The 22,939-nt window shown below is 44.6% G+C and overlaps 2 protein-coding genes across 4 annotated transcripts in view; one reads left to right on the top strand and one right to left on the bottom strand.

The window, feature by feature from the left end:
* Plbd1 (phospholipase B domain containing 1) overlaps positions 1–9,395 on the top strand; it is a 53,258-nt gene extending 43,863 nt beyond the window's left edge. For both annotated transcript variants that reach the window (XM_052175148.1, XM_052175147.1), the window contains 5 exons: positions 2,181–2,381; positions 2,512–2,652; positions 7,487–7,672; positions 8,651–8,757; positions 9,113–9,395. In XM_052175148.1, coding sequence (XP_052031108.1) covers positions 2,181–2,381; positions 2,512–2,652; positions 7,487–7,672; positions 8,651–8,757; positions 9,113–9,283 — 806 coding nt within the window. In that variant the 3' untranslated portion in view covers positions 9,284–9,395. The remainder of the gene's footprint in view (positions 1–2,180; positions 2,382–2,511; positions 2,653–7,486; positions 7,673–8,650; positions 8,758–9,112) is intronic.
* Positions 9,396–10,592: 1,197 nt separating this feature from the next.
* Positions 10,593–22,939, bottom strand: part of Atf7ip (activating transcription factor 7 interacting protein) — an 86,468-nt gene continuing 74,121 nt past the window's right edge. The window contains exons 12-15 of one of the 2 annotated variants that reach the window (XM_052175145.1): positions 21,651–21,806; positions 17,691–17,873; positions 15,792–15,904; positions 10,593–14,838 (exon numbers count right to left, since the gene is read on the bottom strand). In XM_052175145.1, coding sequence (XP_052031105.1) covers positions 14,419–14,838; positions 15,792–15,904; positions 17,691–17,873; positions 21,651–21,806 — 872 coding nt within the window. In that variant the 3' untranslated portion in view covers positions 10,593–14,418. Of the gene's footprint in view, positions 14,839–15,791; positions 15,905–17,690; positions 17,874–20,915; positions 21,062–21,650; positions 21,807–22,939 lie in introns of those variants that run through there. The other variant, XM_052175146.1, reaches the window with a different exon arrangement.

Below are 22,939 nucleotides of genomic sequence, written 5' to 3'. Positions count from 1 at the left end.
TCATGTAGTCTCAGGCTGTCGGTGTGTGTGTGTGTGTGTGTGTGTGTGTGTGTGTGTGTGTGATGTGGGGTTGGGAGTTCGAGTGTTTAATGGATGAATACTCTTTGTACACAAAAAAGAAGGACATTTGTTTTCATTTTCTGGGGAGGAGACTGGAAAAAAATCGCAAAACTCCTATTTCTTAAGATGTTAATGTATACGAAAAAGCTAATGTTTTAGTGTGAAAAGGAAGTTGGTATAAAGAAAAAATATTAAGTAATATATATATATTAAAGAGGTTGAGTTAGCCATTCACAGTGTATATTTATTTAAATATCAGATACCTCATAGATATGCACAGTTTTACTTTTTAGTTTATAAACCAAAACAAGAGATTCCCCCAGAGATGGTTCGGTGGCTAAGAGCACTTGCTGCTTTTGCAGGGGACGTGGAAGAGGGGGGTTCCTAGCACCCGCAGCTCACAGTTGTCTGTAACTCCAAGTTCCAGGGGTTCTGATGCCCTCTTCTGGTCTCCTCGGGCACTGCACCTATGTGGTTTATGGTGTACATACTTACATACAGGTAAACCATTAATACACATAAAATAAAATAAAATAAATCAAATACCCCAAAACTGTAATACTAAGGGCCAACAAGATCACTCCGTGGGTAAAAGTGCTTGCTTTGAAATCCTAATGGTCCAAGGCCAGTCCCTGGGACCCATGGGGAGGTGGAAAGAAAGAATTGTTAGAGTTCTTCCTGTTGTGACAAGCATCAGGACAAAAAGCAACTTGGAGAAGAAAGGGTTTATTTCAGCTCGTAGCCCATAGTCCATCACCTAGGGACATCAGGGCAGGAACTTGAGTCAGAAGCCATAGAGGAGTTCAGCTTTCTGGCTTGTTCAGCTTGCGGTCTTATACACACCAGGGCCACCAGGCCAGAGATGGCATCAGCCGTGGTTTTCCAGACTCTGTCATATCAATTAATAACTAATAATCAAGAAGACCCACAGGTTTGCTTACAGGTCATCTGACGGGGGCATGTTCTCAACTAAGGTTCCATCTTCCCAGGTACATTCAAGATTGTGTCGAGTTGACAATAAACAAACAAACAAACAAACAACAACCAGGACAAGAAACAGCTACACAAAGTTGTTCTTTGCCCTCCAGTTGTGTCGCACACAGTCCAACTATCTGCACACGTGACATATATGCACAACAACGATACGCTGAATATAAATAAATCACAGACAAAATGTTAAGTGAATCACAGTTTAGATAATAAAATATAGATAGTAATGCTCCGATATGTCAAAAAAGAGTGGGGATGTTGTAAAAGGGTAGACATTTGAGCCTGCGTCGTCTGTTCTGTCATAAAGTTTAGACTGGGTAATCTTCAAATAGTAGACTGTTGCCTGCAGCTCTAGACACTGAGAAGGGCAAGGTGAGGGCAAAGGCGGACTCGCTGTCTGTGGAAGCCCTTTCTTACAACTGGTACCTCACTCTGTGTGCGCACGGTGGACGGAACAGGCGCACTCCACCGTCTGGCCTCTTTCCAGTGCCTAGCGTACCTCTGGGCTCACAGACATTCCTCTAACACTCAGTTGTGGACCTCTGTCAGCTGTGGACCTCTGTCAGCTGTGGACCTCTGTCAGCTGTGGACCTCTGTCAGCTGTGGACCTCTGTCAGCTGTGGACCTCTGTCAGTTGCTGACCATGTTCTGTTCTCCTATGGCTCCAGTTGTGTCTGACCTACTTGTCCACATTCACCCAGTACAGACCTCAACACAAGCCTACACTGCCTCCGACATTTAGAAGACTCGGTGAACCAAGGCATCCAAATCTATTTTCAAAGCCAAGTTCAGATTTATACATGTAGATCCATCCACGTTTTAAAGTCATACAGATCCCAATAAAAATTGTAAAGAACAGATTAGAAGAAGGAGGAAGACATCTAAAATTTTAACTGCCTAGCAATGGTCCTTACTCCTTACCCTCTCAGATTACAAGTTCTGTGAAGTCCTGTCAAGTAGGGATCTAGTTCTATCTGTTTTTTATACCCACACACCCCTATCCCTTGCATCCATGTGCTGCATGCTATAGCTGCTACTTCGCCAGACCCACCATGTGTGTGAAGCCCTGTGCTCACGGTGGCTGTGCGGACCGTGTATATGCGTTGACCCGTGCATCTGTCTTCTTCTAGGGTTCTTGGAGTCTCTGGATGACTTCTACATCCTTAGCAGTGGCCTGATCCTGCTGCAGACCACCAACAGCGTGTACAATAAAACCCTGCTGAAGTTGGTGGTGCCCGAGACTCTCCTGGCCTGGCAAAGAGTCCGCGTGGCCAACATGATGGCAGAGGGTGGTAAGGAATGGGCACAGATATTTTCAAAGTACAACTCAGGTAAGTGTTTCTGCACAGTAATCCTAAGGCACGTGCCTACGTTCAGCCTTACAGTTGTTAATCGATTGAAGTTATTAACCAGTTAACCAGTCGAGGCATATCCATGTCGCCTTGTGTCTCCCAATTTCAGGGACCTACAACAACCAGTACATGGTCCTGGACCTGAAGAAGGTGATCCTCAAGAGGAGCCTTGACAGAGGCACTCTCTATGTCGTGGAGCAAATCCCTACATATGTAGAATATTCCGATCAAACCAACGTCCTAAGAAAAGGTACGTTTTCTTCCTACTCTGTCAGGGCTGTGTGCCAATACACACACGCTGCTTTCGTTTCTGTTGTTGTGATACCCTGATTAAAAAAAAAAAAACATCATCATAACAATGGACAACTCACAATGCCATGTCACATTCTCCGTGGTGGTCGAGGTGAACTCCACAGGCAGGAACTTGAAGCAGCTAGTCATATCACGTCAGAAAGCAAGAGCCAGGAGAAAGGGCATGCACACGCGTGTACTGCTCAATCAGCTATGTCGGCTCTTCTATAGCCCAGATCCAGGGCGAGCTGAGATTCTCTGCCCAGATGACTCCAGGTCCTATTGGGTTGGAAGTTAAAACTGGTGATGGGAGACGTGCTGTGTGTGAGTGGACGGTGGGGCTCTTAGTCACAGGCATCATGGGAAAGAACCATCGTGCTCAACAAACACGTGAGAGGAACACTTCATTCTCTTGTGGGAGATTGAGGTGTCATTGAGCCTCGTGACTTCTTACCTCTAGCAGCTCTCAAATCGCCTTCTCTCTCAAGGGTTAAATGGTACAGTCCACTGAGCTCTCTGACTCAGGCTGGGAAAGCAAAGATACCAAATTGCTTCTCTCTAGAAACTCTGGAGCATCATATCATATAACCAGAAAGGGGATTACTGAATAAGGTCTGATGTCCAAGCCTGGCAGGAACTAAAGAGGGACCCATTAGTGGGAGGGATCAGAGATGCTGGCTGTGGTCACCAAGGGGATGTCCCAGACAGGTGAAGCCCAGGGATAGAATCTTGGCTTCTCAAAGTCTCAGGTAAATGACCCAAACTCTCCAAACCTTACTCTCTTCAAATGTAACTTTGGGCAATCCCGATGCAGACCCGCCAATCACCTATGTACTATTAAAATCCCAGAACTCTAATGCCAGAAGTTACTATTTTGGTACTATGTTATCTGGTAGAAAAATATGAGTCAAACTGAACTAATCTGGTAGGAAAACAAGCTGCCCTCAAATCTGACAGAATAGGCTTGAACTATCTTGTCTTCTTACTTCCCGTGTCCCCTGCTAAAGACATTGCTTACCAACCATGCAATTTTTTTTTTTTTTTTTTTTTTTTTTTTTTTTTTTTGGTCTCAGTGACAAATCTCATTATGATAACTTAAAAGAGGTAGAATTTACTGGGAGTCACTTTCTCAGTCTGTGTTTTCTGGACCAGTGATGTCTGTCTGACACATATGGTAGAGAAAAACCATCCTTGTTACAGTGGTGGGGAAGCAGCGTCTCAGGGATAACACAGGTCAAGGTACGCCCTTCAAAGACCACACATAGCACACGCACCCCAGCAGAGTACTTCCTCCATCTCGTCCCAGTCTCCTAGTAACCCACTTAGTGACAGACAGATCTGTGAGTGCTCCATCCGTGAAGCTGGTACCCACGGCCCCATGACCTCTCCAGGGCATCATCAACAGTCAGGGAGCAAGCAAGGCTTTAGTCTGAGGATAGCGAACTTCATGACTAGACCGCAACACACATCAGGCTACAGGAGGATCAATATCTTCATTATTGTCATACCATATACTCACTTCACTGCTATACCAGCACCCGGAAAGTTCTGCAACTTGCTTATTTGGCCACTAAGGCTTGGTGGGAATGCAACCACGTGGAGCTCTACTGTTTCACAGAATCCACTGAGAAAGGGCAAAGAGCGTGATGGGGCAGGGAGGCAGGAAATGTCTGCCTTATAAACCTATACATCCTGCTAGGCAGTTTAAATGTGTTCCTTAGAAAATAAGTTTTTGACAAAGGAGAACGGACTGAACACTAAAGGCAGGAAAGGAAACAGTGCATGGGACAGAGGCGCTGAGGTGAGGAAGAGGAAATGGGGGTAGGGGCAAACCTGGGATTTAAATCAACACCTGTTTAACCACCCCAGGTCAAGATGTTAAAGACTCCCACCACTTTCCTCCACTGACTCTCCAAGACTCCCCGTTGCTGTTTATTGCGCATGCAGGGGTCTCAGGCTGCCACTCTGACACGAGTGTAGCATTTTATGATCTTCTCCCTCGCCTTTTCCACCCCACCCCACCCCACCCCAATTCCTTTTCCCTTCCCAACCACTCTCTTCTGCCTCCGTGGCTTTTTTTTTTTCCCTAAGCATGGGGGTAGACCCACCAAGTATAATTACGGTGAGTGGCAATAGCTTGGGTGACTTACCAGTTGTTACACTGCAGAGGAAAATGTCTCTAGGTCCCCTCAGAGCAGTGGTCCTCAACCTTCCTCATGCTGTGGCCCTTTAATATATTTCCTCACATTGTGGAAACCCTCAACCATAACGTTATTTTCGTTGCTACTTCATAACTGTAATTTTGGTAGTTATGAATTATGATTTAGATATCTGCCATGTGACCCCCTCAGAGGTCCGGACCCACAGGTTGAGAGCCACAGTGACTCTCTTCTGGGCCCCTTTTCCTTATGTTCTATTGTTTGATCTTTACTGGAAAGGCCCAGAAAAGTGTCATGTTACCATTCCTCTGAGAGGATAAAAGGCTCAAGAAGAAAAAGGAAGTGTGCTCAAATAAAGACACTATGTAGCCATTCCTTAAATTCAAAACAAAACAGTCTTGGAAGATTTTGAAAGCAGCTCTAGGATAGGGGCTGTGGTGCTTTTGAGAGCCAAGGCGGGCACTGATCTTCCTCACAAGAGGGGATGGTAACGCTTAAACATCACCAGGTTAATGTGGGAATAAGTCAGCTTCTCTTGTAAATGCTTTTGTAAATTATGAGGCTTTGTGAAACTGTGACATATAAAACAGATGCTATTTGGTTGAGCTGTTCTTACTGATTACCAACAGTTAACTTATTACTAAGACTGGCATTCCTGAAAGCACTGCGGTGCTTATATTTGGTGTCTACAGTGATCCTCTAAAAGAATGGCTTATCTGTATGGTACTGGATTCCTTTCTGTTGCTGTGATAAACGCCATGATGAAAGTAACTTTTACAAGAGTTTATTTTAGCTCAAGGTTCTGGAAAGAGAGTTCACAATGGTGGGAGGCGTGGCAGCAGGCTGCAGGAACAGGAAGCTGAGAGATTACATCTTTAGTCACAATCAGGAAGCAGACAGAGCAAACAGGAAGTAGGTCCAGAATAGAAACCCTCAAAGCCCTCCCCCACTGATCTACTTCCTCCAGCAAAGCTGCCCCTCTTAAAGGTCCCATAACCTCCCAGACAGCACCACCAAGAGGAAGGCGAGTGTTCAAATATCCAAGCCTGTGGGGAACATTTTCCATTCAGGCCACCACTGAGGCCAAGATAAAGCATTTGCTGGCATTATAGAAATGAAGACATTAAGGTTCAGAGAGGTGAAACAATCTGTCCAGTGTTGGAGCTAGGCTTTGAATCTAGTCAGTGTAGCTTCTGAGTCTTTGTAACCTAGTCTTTGTAACCTTTGTAACACATCTTAGCAACCAGTCTGTTTTCCCCAGATAATTTAGTGTTGTCCTTATCGCCAGTCTTTCTGGTGCTGGTTCTGTACCCCAGCAAGGCTAAGAATCTGCTCCGCCCCTACTAAAGTAGACTAGGAGATTCCCACAATAGTAAAAAAGGACAAGACATACAAGTGCTGAGAGAACACAGAGGTAGGAAAGAATTTCCTCAAGTAGAGAAACTCCTAATTCTTAAAATTGGAATAGATTCACTGTGAGTGATGGGCTTCATCTAGACATTTTCATCCGAGTCCCTCGTGCCCCTTGAGCTCCTCCATCCGCCGTACTCCTCCCCTGCTTCGTCCTTCCACCCTCTTCCTGTCAGCCCTTCCCTTCGTGTACAGGCTCAATGCTACGTTCACATCATGTGTAGAAGGCACACAGACAGAAACATACTGAGTCTGGCTCATGTCCCTTCATATGATCATCTTCAGATACATCCTTCCCTGCAGATGAAATTTTCCTAGAGGTTGAATAAACTCTACCAAGTATAAATGTCACATTTTCTTGTTTGTTGTTAGACAGTGGGCTGGTTCCATTGACTAGCTACTATAAACAGTACTACAGTAAACACGATGCCCAGCTGTCAGTGTGGTGTGTTGATTTCAGACGTGAATTCCCAGGAGCTGTACAGCTAGCTGGAGCATATCACAGCAGTTTGTTGAGAAAGTTCCGTACTGGTTCCCATAGTGCCTAGAGACTCCCTTAACTGATGGCTCTGTAGGCAATAACCCAGTCTGGTGTAATTTAAGATGCTCCTAGAATTGTCTCACTTGTCTAGTGCGCAGTGGCTTGAGGTACAGAGTATTGGATGACCATGGGTCCTGTGAAATGTTTTCAGTCCTAGGAATTAAAGAGCCTGCTGGAACATGGGAGACCACCCACACCCCATGCCCACCCATCATGGGCACCCCATCCCTTCTACACATGAAAGAAGGAATGAGGCTAAGTGCCTAAGACCTAGTTACTCATCCATGAACCTAGCTAGAACTTGGGTTTTCCGATATCAGTGAGGTGTCTTCCATGGGTATGTGGGTATCTGTGGTCCTGTCTGTGGTCCTCTGCAGGGCATTCTGCTCGGCAGCTGGACCTCAGGCGGCACCCATATTGGTCCATAGGGTGCAGTGTCACTCTCTGGGTTCTAGGATTATACTAACAAGTTCAAGTGAAAGCCTAAGGCTTCCTACACTCTTGTCCCCTCCCCTCTGGAGGTTCAGAAGGAACACTGGCCCGCAGGCTCAGTCACAGCTTCACTTCCTATCGTAATTACACGTGGTCATTTTCAAATATACCAGCACTAAGTAACTCCCCTTTGTTCTCCGTCTCCTCCCATCACCCGTTTAACCCCACTTTTCTCTCCCATTCCAAACCAGGATATTGGGCTTCCTATAATATTCCTTTCCACAAAACCATCTACAACTGGAGTGGTTATCCACTGCTGGTTCACAAGCTGGGCTTGGACTACTCTTACGACTTAGCTCCACGTGCCAAAATCTTCAGGCGTGACCAAGGGAACGTGACGGGCATGGCTTCCATGAAATATATCATGAGATACAACAGTACGTAGCACAGCCCTCGAGTTATTCTGCAAACCCCTTTTCTTCCCTATGCAATAAGAATCTATGTAAATTTATCATCTCTGTACTAGAGGGAATTACAAGAAATTATCTGAATCAATATTCAGGATACTGTTAATGCTGTACACATACTGCTCAACAAGCAGAACATTGGCTTCCTTTATAAAATCCCAGAGAAATGTTTGAAAGGCTGGCAGGATGGCTCAGCAGATGAAGACATTTGCTGTCAGGCCTGTCCACCTGAGTTTGATCCTTAGACCCACACAGTGAGAGGAGAGGCAGTTTGTTGAGAAAGTTCTGTACTGGTTCCCATAGTGCCTAGACACTCCCTTATTTTAACTGATGGCTCTGTAGGCAATAACCCAGTCTGGTGTAATTTGACTTCCACAATTTTTCTTCTGACCACAAGCACACCATGGTATGCTTGTGTGTATACACCCTTGTTAGCACAGACATAGAAACAAAAATTCAATTCTTGATTATCCTGTCTCTGCTTCTCGAGTGTTGTAATTGTAGATGTATATAACTACACCTAGCTCAACAGATTTACCTGACCCTCACACCCTCCCTCCCCCTCAAAAGGAAGGCAAACAAAAGAACACAAACAAATGTGTAAAATACAGAAATAATCCACAGAGGGTCATCTCCTTAGCATCGCCTGGCCCCTGCCAGCACACCCCCGGGGACAAAGGCAGCTACAGTACTTGTAAACGCTTTCGCTTGGTGAAGACTTTCAAAGCCTAGTTTGAGTTTCATCTGTTGGAAAATGTTGGACAGGGGATCTGCATTTCCTAGTGCAATCCTAGAGCTATGTCTGTATCTGGAAGCAGGCTAGGCTGGGGAGGCTGGTGGGATATACTCTTTTATGACCCAGGCGTGAATACATCCAGAATCTTACTATGGCTAAGTATATGTCAGAGTAGCACACACCTTATTCTTCCTCACCACTGTGTCTCCTAGACTACAAGGAAGACCCCTACAGTAAGGGTGATCCCTGTAGTACCATCTGCTGTCGTGAGGACCTGAATGGAGCCAGCCCAAGTCCTGGAGGATGCTATGACACCAAGGTAAGGAACACTCTGCTGCTTTCCGATTTATTCCTAACAAGGAGTCAGAGGCCATTGTCTCCAACCACATATTAAATTCAGGAGGCAGCTCTGTATATACCTACACCTGGCTGTACAGGTTTTTGATAGATTCTCAGCACTCACATGCTGGCTACCAACCACCTGAACTCCAGTTCTGGGATATCCAACACCCTCTTCAGGCTTCCACTGGTACTGCAGGCATGTGGTACACATAGGCTCATGTAGACAAAATACTCACACAGAATAAATATACTATGCCCTTGAGAAAGGGGGATGAAGATTACACAGTCAAATTCTAGATGATCTTTTCAAGTGTTTTTCTTACCTTTTCTAGGTGGCAGACATCTTCCTTGCGACTCAGTATAAAGCCTATGCCATTAGTGGTCCCACGGTACAAGATGGACTCCCACCTTTTAACTGGACTCGGTTCAATGAAACACTCCATCGGGGGATGCCAGAAGTCTTTGACTTTGATTTTGTTACCATGAAACCAGTTTTGTCATAGGACAAAATGTGAGAAACGGAGAAGATGACAGAAAGCTGCAAATAGGACACCAAAGGCACTCTGAGCTATATTTTCCTATCTGTACTCTTAATAAAAAAATATTAAATTCCCATCTATGGTCCCAAGTTTGGCCTTGCTGGGAATATCGCTTGGGCAGGCAAAATGGGAATCACCCAATTCACCACCGTGGTGGGAGAGCACAACCTTGGGTGGGGGGCCTCATTCCAGTGAGAAACGGCCTAGGCTGAGGCTGAAGCTGGGGAGTTCCCTGACTTCTGAGTGTCCAGTTGCCACTGAAAATCAGAGTCGGGAACAGAGGGGGCCCACAGGCTTGTGAGAAGGAGCCCAGGGCCGGAGCTCCTAAACTCCTGGACATCCAGACGCCACTAGAAGTCACGGAGTTGGGAACAGAGGGGCCCATGGACTGAGGATGACAAGCCTGGGGCCCTGGGAATGGGTGGGGGAACTCAGCTCAGCAGCAGTCAGGGAGCTGAAGGGCCTTCTGCAAGAGACTTGGACAGCGAGGCTCTGTAGAGGAAGGCTTTCTCCCTACTGCCCACAGCAGTTCTTGATGAGTCAGTCCTTGGTTTCAAATTGTTTGACTGCTCCTCGTGGAAAATGGGTCCATACAACTTCCTCAGGATGGACCAGAGATTAGATACCATTTTCAGGAAGGAATGTCTGGGAAGAGAACTAATTGGCTAACCTCCCAGGGCCCATCCAGCTACGAACCCACTCAACCTTACCAAGTTTCCTGGTGTGGTCCACTGTCCTACACCCATCCATTTTCCATAGTTTTGTTTAATAGCAAACATTTTCTGAAGGGTAGAAAGCTACAGAATAAACGTGTGAAACAAATACACAAAAGGATGACACACCCTGTCACAGCTTTCAGGCCTGCAATAATCAATCAGTTCTCAGTAGAGCCCAAGTTCTAGGGGAGCTGAGAGGGGGTGGGGGGGAGGGCCCATCAGACAACAGCGTTTCCCAAGGTCTTTCTCCTTCCCCTGTTGCTAGCAACAAAGCCCTAGGGGTCGGGTGGGGTGGGGTGGGGTGGCTCAAACCCTTGGCAGTTTGTGATCCTTCCTAGTTGTTAATGGACAGCAGGCTAGACATGCAGTCCTGTTACTAGCGGAAAACACCCTATCTAAGGAGGCAGCAATTCTGCGTAACTCCTCCTCTGCCAGAGTCAGGGAAGAACAGGGTTGAGTACCAACCAGGGAACTGCCAACCAAGGTAAAAGGCACTGAACAAGAAGCAAGGGGTTTTTCGTGACGAGAACTCTTGGAATGAGGCAGGGTACTCAGAATGATAAAAACCCAGTCATTTATTTCAAAGTATAAAGTTCAGGCTTGCTGGGCAAACCCCACTACAGCCAACACTTACATGGACACCACTGTACTGTACATTTAGGAAAGGAAGAAAATTAAAAACCTTCAAAACCTAATAAAAATAGGGCAACCAACCTACTACAGCCCAGTTAGCATTAGACCTTAGGAGGATCTTACAGCATCTTATTATTTACATTTCCAACTGCAACAAACAAATTAGGATGCAGGTTTCCTAAAGGGACTTATTTTTACATTTACATATGAATGGTTGATAAACTCCTCAAGCTAGGATCCCCCAGAAGGTGTTTGATTGCTTAATTCCCTTATTTACAAAAAGAAAAGGGGAGAGAAGACACATTTAAATATTTAAATGATAGGTACTCAGCTATGCTACATATAAAACACAAAACAAAAGCTCAGACATGATAGAGTCGTTTGCAGATAGGAGCGACTTCAGTTCTTCCCTTCCGGCTCAAGGGGGTGAGTTTTACAAATAAGTCTCCAACAAACCCCTCATAATTGCTCTAATCTTTGTGTGTCCCTTAAATATTTTTTAAAGCCATTTGCCCAGAAAATAATTAAGGAAGACAGAATCGCAAATGATTACACAGTTATTGTCTATAGCACAAGGAAGTGTGTAGTTCAGTGAGAATCAAACAAGCCACCCAATCACAGGCAAGTGGGAAAAATTACCATATTGATACTGAAATGGCCTGAGGAGTCAGGAGAACACTCGGAAAGAAGGCTTTCTTTGTGGGACCCATGGGGTGAAATCACAGCCCGTCATGAGAAGAAGCCACGTTGAGCATTCTAAATCACATACCGTACTAGGAGACGCGTGGGAAGCCACATGCCTGCCACGCCACACTGGCACTAAGTGGTAATTCTGAGGAAAGCAATTGGAGCAAGCCACCAGAACAGCTCTCTGACACTGGAGGAGAGCCCTCCTGAAGAGAGGTCCGAGCTTGCTGCTCATGTTTGCAAAAGGTATCCTTTCTCTGGCATAGGTGGGGGTCGGGGAAGAACACCTCTCATGAGGCAAACGCTATCCCAAGAAATATTTCCAAGGAAGAAAGCTCGGTTCCTTTCATAAAGCCATACTGCATCACACAGTCCACAAAGCACTCTGTGGATTTAAAAGAAAACCGAGCCTGGAGAAACAGGGACACAGTCACCTTGTAAAGAGAACTGTTACAACATGCTGTCTTTGTATGACATTAGCAAGAACTTAAAAGAGGCTTACTCACACTTAAAGCAGGGGGGAAAGTACTCAAAGTGCAAAGGAGAGAGTGACAAACACAGCTGTTACCGCTAGGTACTACAGAAACATCCGACACTTCATCGAGAAACTTCACAAGTTTCCAGGATTCCCAGTAAGGCAATACTTACCAGTATTGTGAGGCTAAAAATGTAGCAAACTTGAATCCCCAAAAATGGGAAAATTGAGCTTATTTTTAATACTTTGAGAAGAGATAACAGGGAGTAAAACGTCCTCCACTCTCCCCCACAGACAGCCAAATAAAAAGCCAAGACCCCTCAGCACCTACATTTCGCCTCTCTAAAGTTGAGCACATTCGGGGAATCCAACGTGGCTGCCGCCCAAAGCAAGCATCAGGAACAGTTATCTGCAGAGACAATCCACAAGTCTATTTCCCCCTAACAATTACAGTCTCTGCCTATACCTTCGTTCCAATCTGGAATAAACAGTTTTCAGTAATTACTTTCTGCAGTAAATCTTCATCTAGAGCCATTATTTGGGATTTTTTTCCTTTGACAAAAAACACCCAAGTAAAAGCCAAAACAATAAAATATTAATTCCACTGGGCTTTCTTCACGTGATTATATAACACTATGAAAACTTTTTTTTAAAAAAAAACTAGTAAATATAAAATTACTGAATATAAACAAACATATTCATCCAGAGAAACTTTCATTAGCTAGTGAGCTGACCAGCCAGTGAAAACAATTTTGAATATGCATTTTCTGCTATAGACAGGAATGATATTGAATAGAAGATAAACACGGTACCCACAAGACAGAAACACACTTAGTACAGAGAGGTGCTCACACACAGTTAGAAATCCTTTCTTCCTTTCCAAATCCTTATTACCATAACCCTGGCAACAGTTTCCCAAGATCACGGGAATCTTAGCAGTCCTAGCTACACGATTTCGTGCCATGTCTAACTTGTGGGACAGTGATTCTCACCTGCTCTCCTTTTTCTCAGCGAGGACGGTTAGGAACATTTAGACTTTGGCAACTGTAGGCTGCCTTCATTAACTGAAGTTCACACAGAAGATGACAGAACACCACCCGGTGAAGTCAACAAAGACAATGTCTTCACAACTCAAGATTCCTTCTGTAAGCCATCACAGAGGCGAATACACAAAAGGAACAGAGCTTCTGCTTTTAATGCCAGGACAAGTGAATGGCCAGTGTAGCTTGTGAAGGTAGACATAAGGCTTAAAATACCAAGAGGGAAGACAGCTCAGAAGTGCCTTCAGACTCCACAAACACCTCACTCATCCCCAAATGCTCGCCCTCCCTGTCAGGTCTCCAAAGCACCTGCCTGGCTTCCCGCAGCTGCCATGCTGTGGAAAGGCAAGGCTGAGCCTGAGTCTACTAACGTTTTTGAGGGAATGAGAAATAGAAAAGCAAGCAGATGTCCCCACAATGTGGAATGACCCGAAGGATTGCGTTTAGTCCCTACCCAGAGCGGATGACATCAGACTCCACCTGGCACTGCCGGAACAGTTCCCACTAGGGCAGGAAGGATCTCATAAGAATCAGGAAGAAACTGAGCTTCCTCCCCACCCCCGGGTTTCAGGAATTCTGACATGCCCTGCCTTTGAAAGAACACTACCCCATGAGTGCTGAGATGAACTTCAGATTCTCTAACAACAAAACATGGATATTAAACAGGCTTAAAGAAAATTGTTCTTAAACAATATGGCCTATTTTATGTAGAGTTAAAAGATGGGCAAAAATAAAAATATGTTCTTGAAACATATAGGTAAGTGACAACTTTGGAGCTGAATGCAGTGCTGTCACGGAGGGTGAGAACACACACGTTGCTTCTAAAACACTTAAAGGGTGTGGACTTTTTGGTGGCAATGAAGACTCAATGGAAGCTGAGAGGAATTCACGACAATGGACACCTGCTCTGTGGACTTCTGAGGTTAAGGCAGAAACAAAAGGAGAAGGCAGATTCGGAACTTGGGGTGAGGGTCACTGGTCACCAGTGACTCAGAGAAATCAACAAAAACAGAGAGGGAATTTCCTCTGCTTAAATTCATCTGCTTTAAGCTAAATTTCTCTCTCCTTTTCTTTTTTTTCTTTTCTTTCGGTTTATTTAGATTCTTTGATCTTCTAGCCTCCTCTTGAGGCAGAATCACACCAGCTCTGCACCTCAGATTCACTCACCAATACATTTCCAATCGGAAGAGAGGTAAATTTGAGAGGAAAACAGGAGAATGCACCGTGATACACATACAACTAGAAATTTAAAAATTCAAAGAAAGGAAGAAAACACACAAACACCCATACGTATTCCCCAGCCTCAAAACCAAAGCAAGGAATAAATATACATTTCAGAACCCTGAAGTTTGAATTGTTCAGGGGAAGACTTGCTTTATGGGCTGAATTTATTTTGCTTCCGGTTATGAACAAACGTAGTGTATACAGTCGTCTGTCCGGGAGATCTTGCACAAGGTGGGTTTTTACATTGAATTTCATGCACAAGATTAAAAACAAGCCCAAAATGTGAAACTTTCAAAAATGGAAGAAGCTAAAGAACTCCAGGGTCTAACTGTTCTGGGAGGAAGAGATCACGTCCGTGGACTGAGGGTCACAGAAAGGCCCAAAGCGGCCATAAATGTCCTTGGCGCGCACTGCAAAGTAGTACTTGCTGCCAGACACGAACTGAGTGAGAGTGCAAGCCATCGGCAAGGGCAGGGCTTTGACCTCCCCGATCTTCTTCCACTGGGAGGGCGCGGTGGCGCTGGGCTCCTCGTGGTAAGCATAGAGATGGTAGCTGTCAACAGCAGCACAGCTCCGGTCCACTTCCAGGACGCTCCAGGACAGGACGATGCCATTCTGACTCTGTACGCGTGCTAGCTTCAGGTGTGGTTTCTGAGGCAGAGAAGTGCTGGCAGCTTCTGGGGGCAGGCGCTGTGGCTGCGGGGCTTCTGGTAAGGGCGCTGGGTGCAGAGGGCGTGGGGGCTCCTAATGGAAGAAGAGATGGATTGGTTTCTAGGAGTCACAGAACACCTTCTGAAGGTACCTCAGTGAACACAGCCATAAGCACTGGCGAGCATGGGCTCGCCCTCCAAGGGCACACACAGCCGTGGGCTGGCTGCTTGGCCTCTGAATATCAGCTGCCACACAAGCAGTAAAGACTGGAAAGTCCTTCAGCAACAGCCTCAGTCCTCTGTGAGGACAAGCAGATCAGCAAGTAAGACAGAGAACTCCGGCCCCCACCTCACCTCCCTGAGAGCAGCACTTGTTCTCACATACAAACTATGTATGTTCATGTATGTGCTAATACTCCTAAAAACAGTGAGAATCCTGTCACAGGGCAATATGACTTTGTTTAAGGCTAAATTTAGAGGCAAACATTTTATTTTCTGTCCTTTTGTAACAAAATCCAATCCAAATACCAGTGCATCATTTAAGATAGACTAATGACAACACAGCAGTTAGATTTTTAAGAAGTAAAATTTTAAGAAGGAATTTCCACCTGAGTTAAAGGTGCTGTCTATCTCCTCAGAAGCCTGAGCCTGTCTGTCAGACACAGTGAGCAAGATAATATCAAGTTTTCTAAAATGACCCTCTATTAGAGGGAAGAAAGAGCTACCTCCTTCCGTTGATAATATTACTTTAAGGAAGGAAGTGGTACTCAGGCAGTGGTGACTAATATCTTTTGTGCCAGCACTTAGGAGGCAGAGGCGGGTGGGTCTCTATGAGTTCCAGGGTCAGTGGCAGCCTGGTCTATAGAGTGAGTTCCAGGACAGCCAAGGCTACAGAGAGAAACCCTGTTGAAAGGAGGGATAGAGAGAGAAAGGAGGGCAGGGGAGGGTAGGGGAAAGGAGAGGAGGGGAAGGGGAGGGCAGGGGAGAGGAGGGGAGGAGGTCAACTGGAATAACCCAACGGCTCAGTGACTGGGCAAGTCTACTTACATTGTGCACTTGAGGTGGCCTGTGATGCACCGTGAGCTGAGGCCCCGCTGATCCTAGGGTCAGTCCATTGTTTACAACGTACGTGGTTGTCTGAGGCACTCGAACTGTAACACCTGTAAAAGAAAATCAAGGGAAATATAAAAATTCTACTATGAATTTGTGTTCAGCAATTGTAAACAGGAAAAACATTTTTTTAAAAAAAAATTTCAAGACGAGAAATTCCAACTTAGTCTACAGTCAGCTAAGCTGTGACGTAAACATGAGGCTAAAGAACTCAAGCCCTTTCACAAACACAATCTCACGTGGCACTGCAGGCTGCACGCAGCAACATAAAGGAAACTAAGAAGCAGGAAGACACGACAATGACAGCACAGACAGAGATCCTCCTGAGGATGACTAGAAAAAAGGCCACACCAAAGGCCCTGCCCTCCGAGGGCAGCTAGACTGGACAGAGCCAATGACTCAAAGGATCTGTAAACAGATGCTCACTCCTACAAAAGCAGCCTGTTCTGGGGTAGAGACGCGGTGCCGAGCATACACTGCTCTTGCAAAGAACTGAGTTTGGTTCCCTGAACCGACATCAGCCAGCTCACAACTGCCTGGAAATCCTGCTCCGAGAGATCTGGAGCAGAACATCCTTTTTTGGCCTGTGCAGACAGACAAGTAGACACATAGGTGAATAAAGCTTTACTCTAAAAGCCGCCAGTCCTATGTTAGTGGGGGCTCTCCACTTTCTCTCTTTAGACTGCTAACCACCTGAGGACACATCACGCCAAGGAAGACTGCTGTGACATCACCAGGGTCAACTGGGAGCTGTGCCAGCACTCTCCCAGCCATGCTGGTCAGAAGGTCTGCACGGAATGCACACTAAGTGCAGGCCTGCTCCAAAATTCACTCATGGCCCAATCCAACGAGTGCCTGGAGAAACCCTTACAAACCTGAGAAACTTAGAGCAGACGATGGATCCAAAGACTCCACTTGGTTTAATTTCCCTTAGAAGTTAAGAATTAATAACGAAATTACAGTTCTTTAAGTGTTCTTATTTTATAACCCTATAAGCACTGGTACACATGAGCTCTGAGAGTCTATGTTTAGATGCATGTAAAATAAGCACACATAAGTGACTCCTACACCGATGTCAATAAAGTGAGGATGGCAGAGGGAAAGAAGAGCGACAACGTTGTACTTCCTAACGTGGCAAAGGTCACTTGTGTTTTACTTTTATTATATTCCTTTAAATTTTATATACCTTGCTTTTATATGCTATATTCTATGATTAAACCATGTATTCCAAGATATTTAATATACAGGTTAATTTTATACAGATTGGGCATAATTACTATTTAAATCAACTGAATTTCCTGTAATCTTTGAGACAACCTTTACCATAACTTCCCTTTTATGGGTTAAGCTAGGACGACCATTCTAACTTCAAGTTGACAAGGTAGGAGTCATTAAGTGCACACTTTTAAATCTCAGCACAGAGAAGGCAGGAGCAAGCAGATGCCTGCGAATTTGAGGCCAGGCTGGTCTACACCGCAAACTCCTATGCAGCCAGGGTTATACAGAGATATATAAAATGTAACTATCGAATAGGGTACTATAATAACAAAGTTAAATTGAAGATAATATAAAGACTACAAACTCTATAGTATATATGTCCAATATCTTTCTTTAAACCATAAGAAAGGCTGGATATAGTACACCCCTTTAAATCCTTTGGGAGACAGAGGCAAGTGGATCTCTGTGAGCTCCAGGCTAGCCAGTCATTTCCAATGTACTATATTGTTACTAATTATACCACGCAAGTGTGCTGTTCCATACGTTCCTTAATATGATAATCTTACATCAGTACAGAGCAGTACATACACTTCAAAGTCATATATAAGAGCCTCTTACTATTTTGAGGGTTGACCTGGCGAACAGCAGGCGCCTGCATAACAGTCCCTCGGAGGGGAGCCTGAGCCGTCGGGGCTGGGAGAGTTGTGTAAACCACTTGATGGTTTGCAGGAGCTCTTGGTACAGGGAGTCTTGTAGTCACCTGAGTTACTGGACGATGTGTTACATTCACGGTGGTTGGAGCTAAAGGAAGCAAACAAAAGATCTCAAGAATGTAGCCAATTCTATGTTAAGACGGCATCATGAAGCAGTATTTACCATTACACAAAACCTAACCACAGGGGAAAGTGCTGTCAGAGCCGAGTGCAGACTGAGAATCTCCAGTCATGCGCATTTTCCCTACTCCGATGTCTGTCTAGCTGAGCTAACCATGGCAAGGAACAGAGGAGATCAGGCCACTGCCTACCAATAAGGGACAAGTTCCAGTGGAAGCCAGCACCCGTCAGACTCAACTCAGCAGACTGAAGAGAAACAAAGTAGCAGAGTTCAAAGAACAGGCCTATGTAAAGGTTATGACTTTGTGCTCGTGTGTGTGTGTGTGTGTGTGTGTGTGTGTGTGTGTGTGTGTGAGAGAGAGAGAGAGAGAGAGAGAGAGAGAGAGAGAGAGACTTTTGTTTCCAGGGCATAGTGTAGTTTCTGTTGTGTGACTGTGTTGTCACCATCTGCACCATGGCTGGCTGATGAAGCCATCTTTCTCCCTCCTCAGGAGCCTCCTCAGCACATCTCCCACCCCACACTACCTGAGCAGGATCTCCCCACACTCAACTGTCATCCTTGGTGGTTTAGGTCTCTGATCACTGAACTCAAAGCACTATGCACTGTGAATCAGTTACATAGGCATTTTCTAGAAAACTTCCTGGGTTGCAGATATAGAAGCACGTAACAGCTTAGAACCTTAGAAGTAAGCCTTTTATGCAAAACCTGACACAGTGTTTGTGAAACGTACAGCATTATTTAGATCCAGTTCCTGCTCTAACACACAGGCACTGTACATGGTGTTCTAGTAGATGTTAAAACTGTACATGATGAAGTTGGAAAAGACTTTTTTTAAGAGGGAGCATGATATAAAATTGCTTTCTTCCCCCTTCCACATGAATTCTTTTTCTAAGGGTGCCAGTGTCCAAATCAAAGCCTTACTGGAAGCTACATCTTATAATCTTGACGTACAACTTTTAACTTGTTTTTATATTTTCTTTCTTTTTTGTATGCATATGTGATGACAAGGCAACAGTCAGGAGGAGATGGTTCTCTCTGTTCACTATGTGATGCTTTTCCTTGATGCTAGAGCACAGCACTCCCAACCCCAGCCCCGGGAATGGACTCATTCTCCTATATTTATTTGTTCTCCTTGGTGCTACTCGGTTTGTGGGTCCTGTCTAAGCTAATGTGCTGTGTTCTACTCCAAGTTCGGAAATGCAGAATTCTAGTGAGGCAATGACTCACTCTTAGTAAGGTTCACATGTGCCATCCCAATAGGGAGTTTGAAGCCACCTCGGCTACAAATGAGTTTAGGAACACTCTGGGCTGGAACAGAGCCTCACTGACAGGTTAGTGAAAGGGGAGCTGAGGAGACAGATCAAGTAAAGCAAGACAAATCAAAGTAAAGGGAAACAATATATGGATCAGGAAACTAAAAATGACAAAGTCAGTTCACTCGCCCTTTCTTTATTGAATCCTTTGTGTTGTTACCATGGTAACACCTGAGCAGAGGTGAACCTGGGCATTGACTGATGATGGCTTACCCTGATCCATGTCTACCATGCACACACAAAACTTAAAAGAGGCGACATGGCAAAACTTAACAAGTGTTCTTCTTGGTTGTCGGTAACTTTCTTTTCTGTGGCCTCCATCCCTTAAACTTGAACCATAGTAAAAGCCACTGTGGCACTCACCCAGCCCTACAGTCTGAGGTCAGTGCAGCGCTGGGCACAGCACAGCCTAGCTATGCTGTGGGAGGCATCTGTCCAAGTTCTGCTGTGTGACTGACATGGGTAACGGAAAATGTTTCAAGTGTTTCCCATGCATGAATGAACTGGCACAAGCGTGACCTCACGGCTGTGACCTCATAAAGGGAGCCATGAAAGGACAACTTAAGAATCTTTAAGTTTCTGAAATGTAGACACAGACTGGTCTCGTAGGGATGTGGAGATAATGCTTCAACCTTAGCAACTACTTGCCTTGGCTAGTGCTCTCAAAGATGACTCGTTTGGTTCACTGATGTGTAGATAAAAATCACTGGCAAAAGAGGCCATCTCCTACCCCCCTGTCCTCGAGTGCTTCCTACATTAAAATGAGGTGACATCTGATGCTAACACCTCCCTACATTTAAAGCACAGCATCCAAGAAGGATCTTTAGTGCTACATTCCAGAGAATTTAGTTAGCATGTCCAAAGCCCTTTGGTGGGCATTCAACTATAGTTTGTATCGTGCTTACTAATTTTCTTACTCAGAATGGGAAGCAAGAACTCTTCAGCATCTGGTGACAACTACCAATGTATCTCTTTGCATGATGACACTTCCTTTTTTTTTTTTTTTTGGATTTGGTTTTTTCGAGACAGGGTTTCTCTGTGTAGCCCTGGCTGTCCTGGAACTCACTCTGTAGACCAGGCTGGCCTCGAACTCAGAAATCCGCCTGCCTCTGCCTCCCAGAGTGCTGGGATTACAGGCGTGCGCCACCACCGCCCAGCTGACACTTCCTTTTAAACTACAAATTATATAACTGTCACTGTAACTTTGGACAAGGCAAAGAGACAGAGAACTGTTAAGTGTTAAATGAAATGTAGCTATTTATATAGAGAAATGGCATTTGAATATAAAGACCAACATAAAACTTCTATGCAGGACAGTCACATGGTTTGGGCTATATATTAAACAGTAGCTTAGGTGACAGGATGCGCAATGACGTCAGGACTGAAAGGCCAACCATCCACCCAGGCACTACACTAACCTGCACGCACTTACAGCACCGACTAAGATTGCGAAGATTAACAAATGACTTCCTGAACCATTAGAAAATAATTTAGCCACAAATTATTTTGACATTGTAACTTTCATGGCTGAAATGTCATTTCAGTCACTCAGGAGAGGGCGCCTCTATAACTATGTCAAGTGATAATAATCCGACCTGCAGGAAGCCAGGATGTTTTCTAGATAGTTTAGGTGATACATGCTCTGTAGTGAGAATACCCAATCTTACCATTGTTGAAATGAAGCAGGTAAAGTATTAGCATAGACTTCCTGATTGCGCTGATTTGACGAGATTGGCCTCCACCGATTCATGTTTGAATGTTTGGTCCATAGGGAGTGACACTATTAGGAGGTGTGGCCATGTACGGAGTAGGTGTGGCCTTGTTGGAGGGAGTGTGCTGCTACTGTGGAGACAGGATTTAGGTCTCATATATAACTAAGCTCAAGCTACACCTAGTGCGTAGTCTCCTTGGCTGCCTCTGGATCAAGTGTAGAAGGCAGCCCCATCTGAAGTTTGCCTTTGTAAAAGTGGCCTTGGTCATGGTGCCAGATCACAGCAATAAAACCCTAAAACACTGGTGTTATGGTAGGCTGGTTAAAACCAGCTTGCGCCTCAGACCCTGCAGCAGGGACAGATTGCTTGAGGCCCTAGGTTCAATCTCCAACTTAAAAAACAAAGTTGACCAGTCCTGGAATGTCTTGGTTCCGAACAGTCATTATAATCAGCCTATCTGGAGAGCTAAATTAGTTCTGTTCTTCAGAGTAGCTAATGACAATGACCCAGATAAAGTCTCGTTTATGATTATTCTCTACCCATATTGCTCCTTAGGACAGTGAGCAGAGCTAGGTCATATTACATATTCAAATCACAAACATTCTCTTGAATTTTCTAAGAATTATTCTTAATATTCTGCTTACTCTCCCCCCTCCCCCCCCCATCGCTTCTATAGCCAGTGTTCTATAAATGGGTTACTAAAGGACCAGCAAGTTTACCTGTAGGCAGAACGTGGATAGTTGCCTGAGACGGCCCACTGGTTGGCACCCCAGATGGCTGAAGAGGCGGTGCTGGCAGAATGGGTTGCAAGGGTCGAGACATGGGCTGAGAAGTGCTCACCGTAGATGAGGAAGGAGGATTGATCTTTTTGGGGTCTGTTAATTAAAATGTAAGACACATGAGTGACGGCAGAGGTGACCCAGACCTGGTGCTCCTGAGACTGACTCCTTTGCTTGCAACCTGCACATCACATTGCCCTCTTCAGAAACGATGTTTTTCTGTTCTCATTATGTGTATTTGCTGATTTGAAAGCCCAGTCTGGAGCTATTTAAAGAATTCACCAGTGGTTCTTAACAGATTCCAGTTCATTCTTTTAGAGAAATACAGTATTCTTTAATCAACAATCTTCTGGACTCAATATTTAATATTAACTTCATTGCAAAAATGCATGTATATGTATTTATCAATGTACCAAAGGCATTCTTCCAGACAAATAGTATAGAGGGAAGGTTTTAAATCTCAATTACTAAGAGTTGTTTAGATTTCTATATAAGTGCTTGCTAATCCTCACTATCTGTTTCTTAAAATAAAAAGGCTTCAAGTGTCAAACAGGCCTCTCTCTTCACCATTAGCAACCCTGACATGGGTTCTGGAGAAGAAGAATCAGCTTTCTCTAGGAGCGGACCTCATCCATTTGTGTCCTATTGAGTAGCACTGGGTCCTTCAGTTTGTCTCAATAGGAGAACAATATTCTTGAGAATGAGAAATTAATATGACTCAAACATGAGTCAGTGAAAGCAGCCCCAGGAGGCTAGCACGATGCAGGGGGAATGCTTGGGGCACACATGGCCAGCTCTGCCCTCACAGAATATGCCCTGCTTAATATTTACTTTTGTTCTCTGAGAATTACTGAGGATATACAAAAGCAAAATTAACAAAACTGAAAATGATGATTTGAAACTCTTAAAATCACCATAACAGTCATGGCATCCATCACACTATCAAGAAAGAGGTCAGCCTTGATGAAGGACAGGATAAATGCCTAGACTATACCTCAGCTTATATAGTTCTTTGTAAACTGCTTAGAATTAGCTATATTTAATCTTATTTCTCCCAAATCAACTGTCTTATACCCTAAAACATACATTTGAAAGTTCACTGACTTCAAGATAAAAACAATTAACATTAGATTTTTCCAAATAAAGACATTACCATCATGTTTTTACATATGTCTGTGAGTAAAGATACCTTGGTAACCAAAGGCATCTGAGAAGTATCACACTTTGCA

The sequence above is a fragment of the Apodemus sylvaticus genome, chromosome 2 (assembly GCF_947179515.1).
Source record: "Apodemus sylvaticus chromosome 2, mApoSyl1.1, whole genome shotgun sequence".
NCBI lineage: Eukaryota > Metazoa > Chordata > Mammalia > Rodentia > Muridae > Apodemus > Apodemus sylvaticus.
This window is presented reverse-complemented; position numbering and strand designations above follow the sequence as displayed.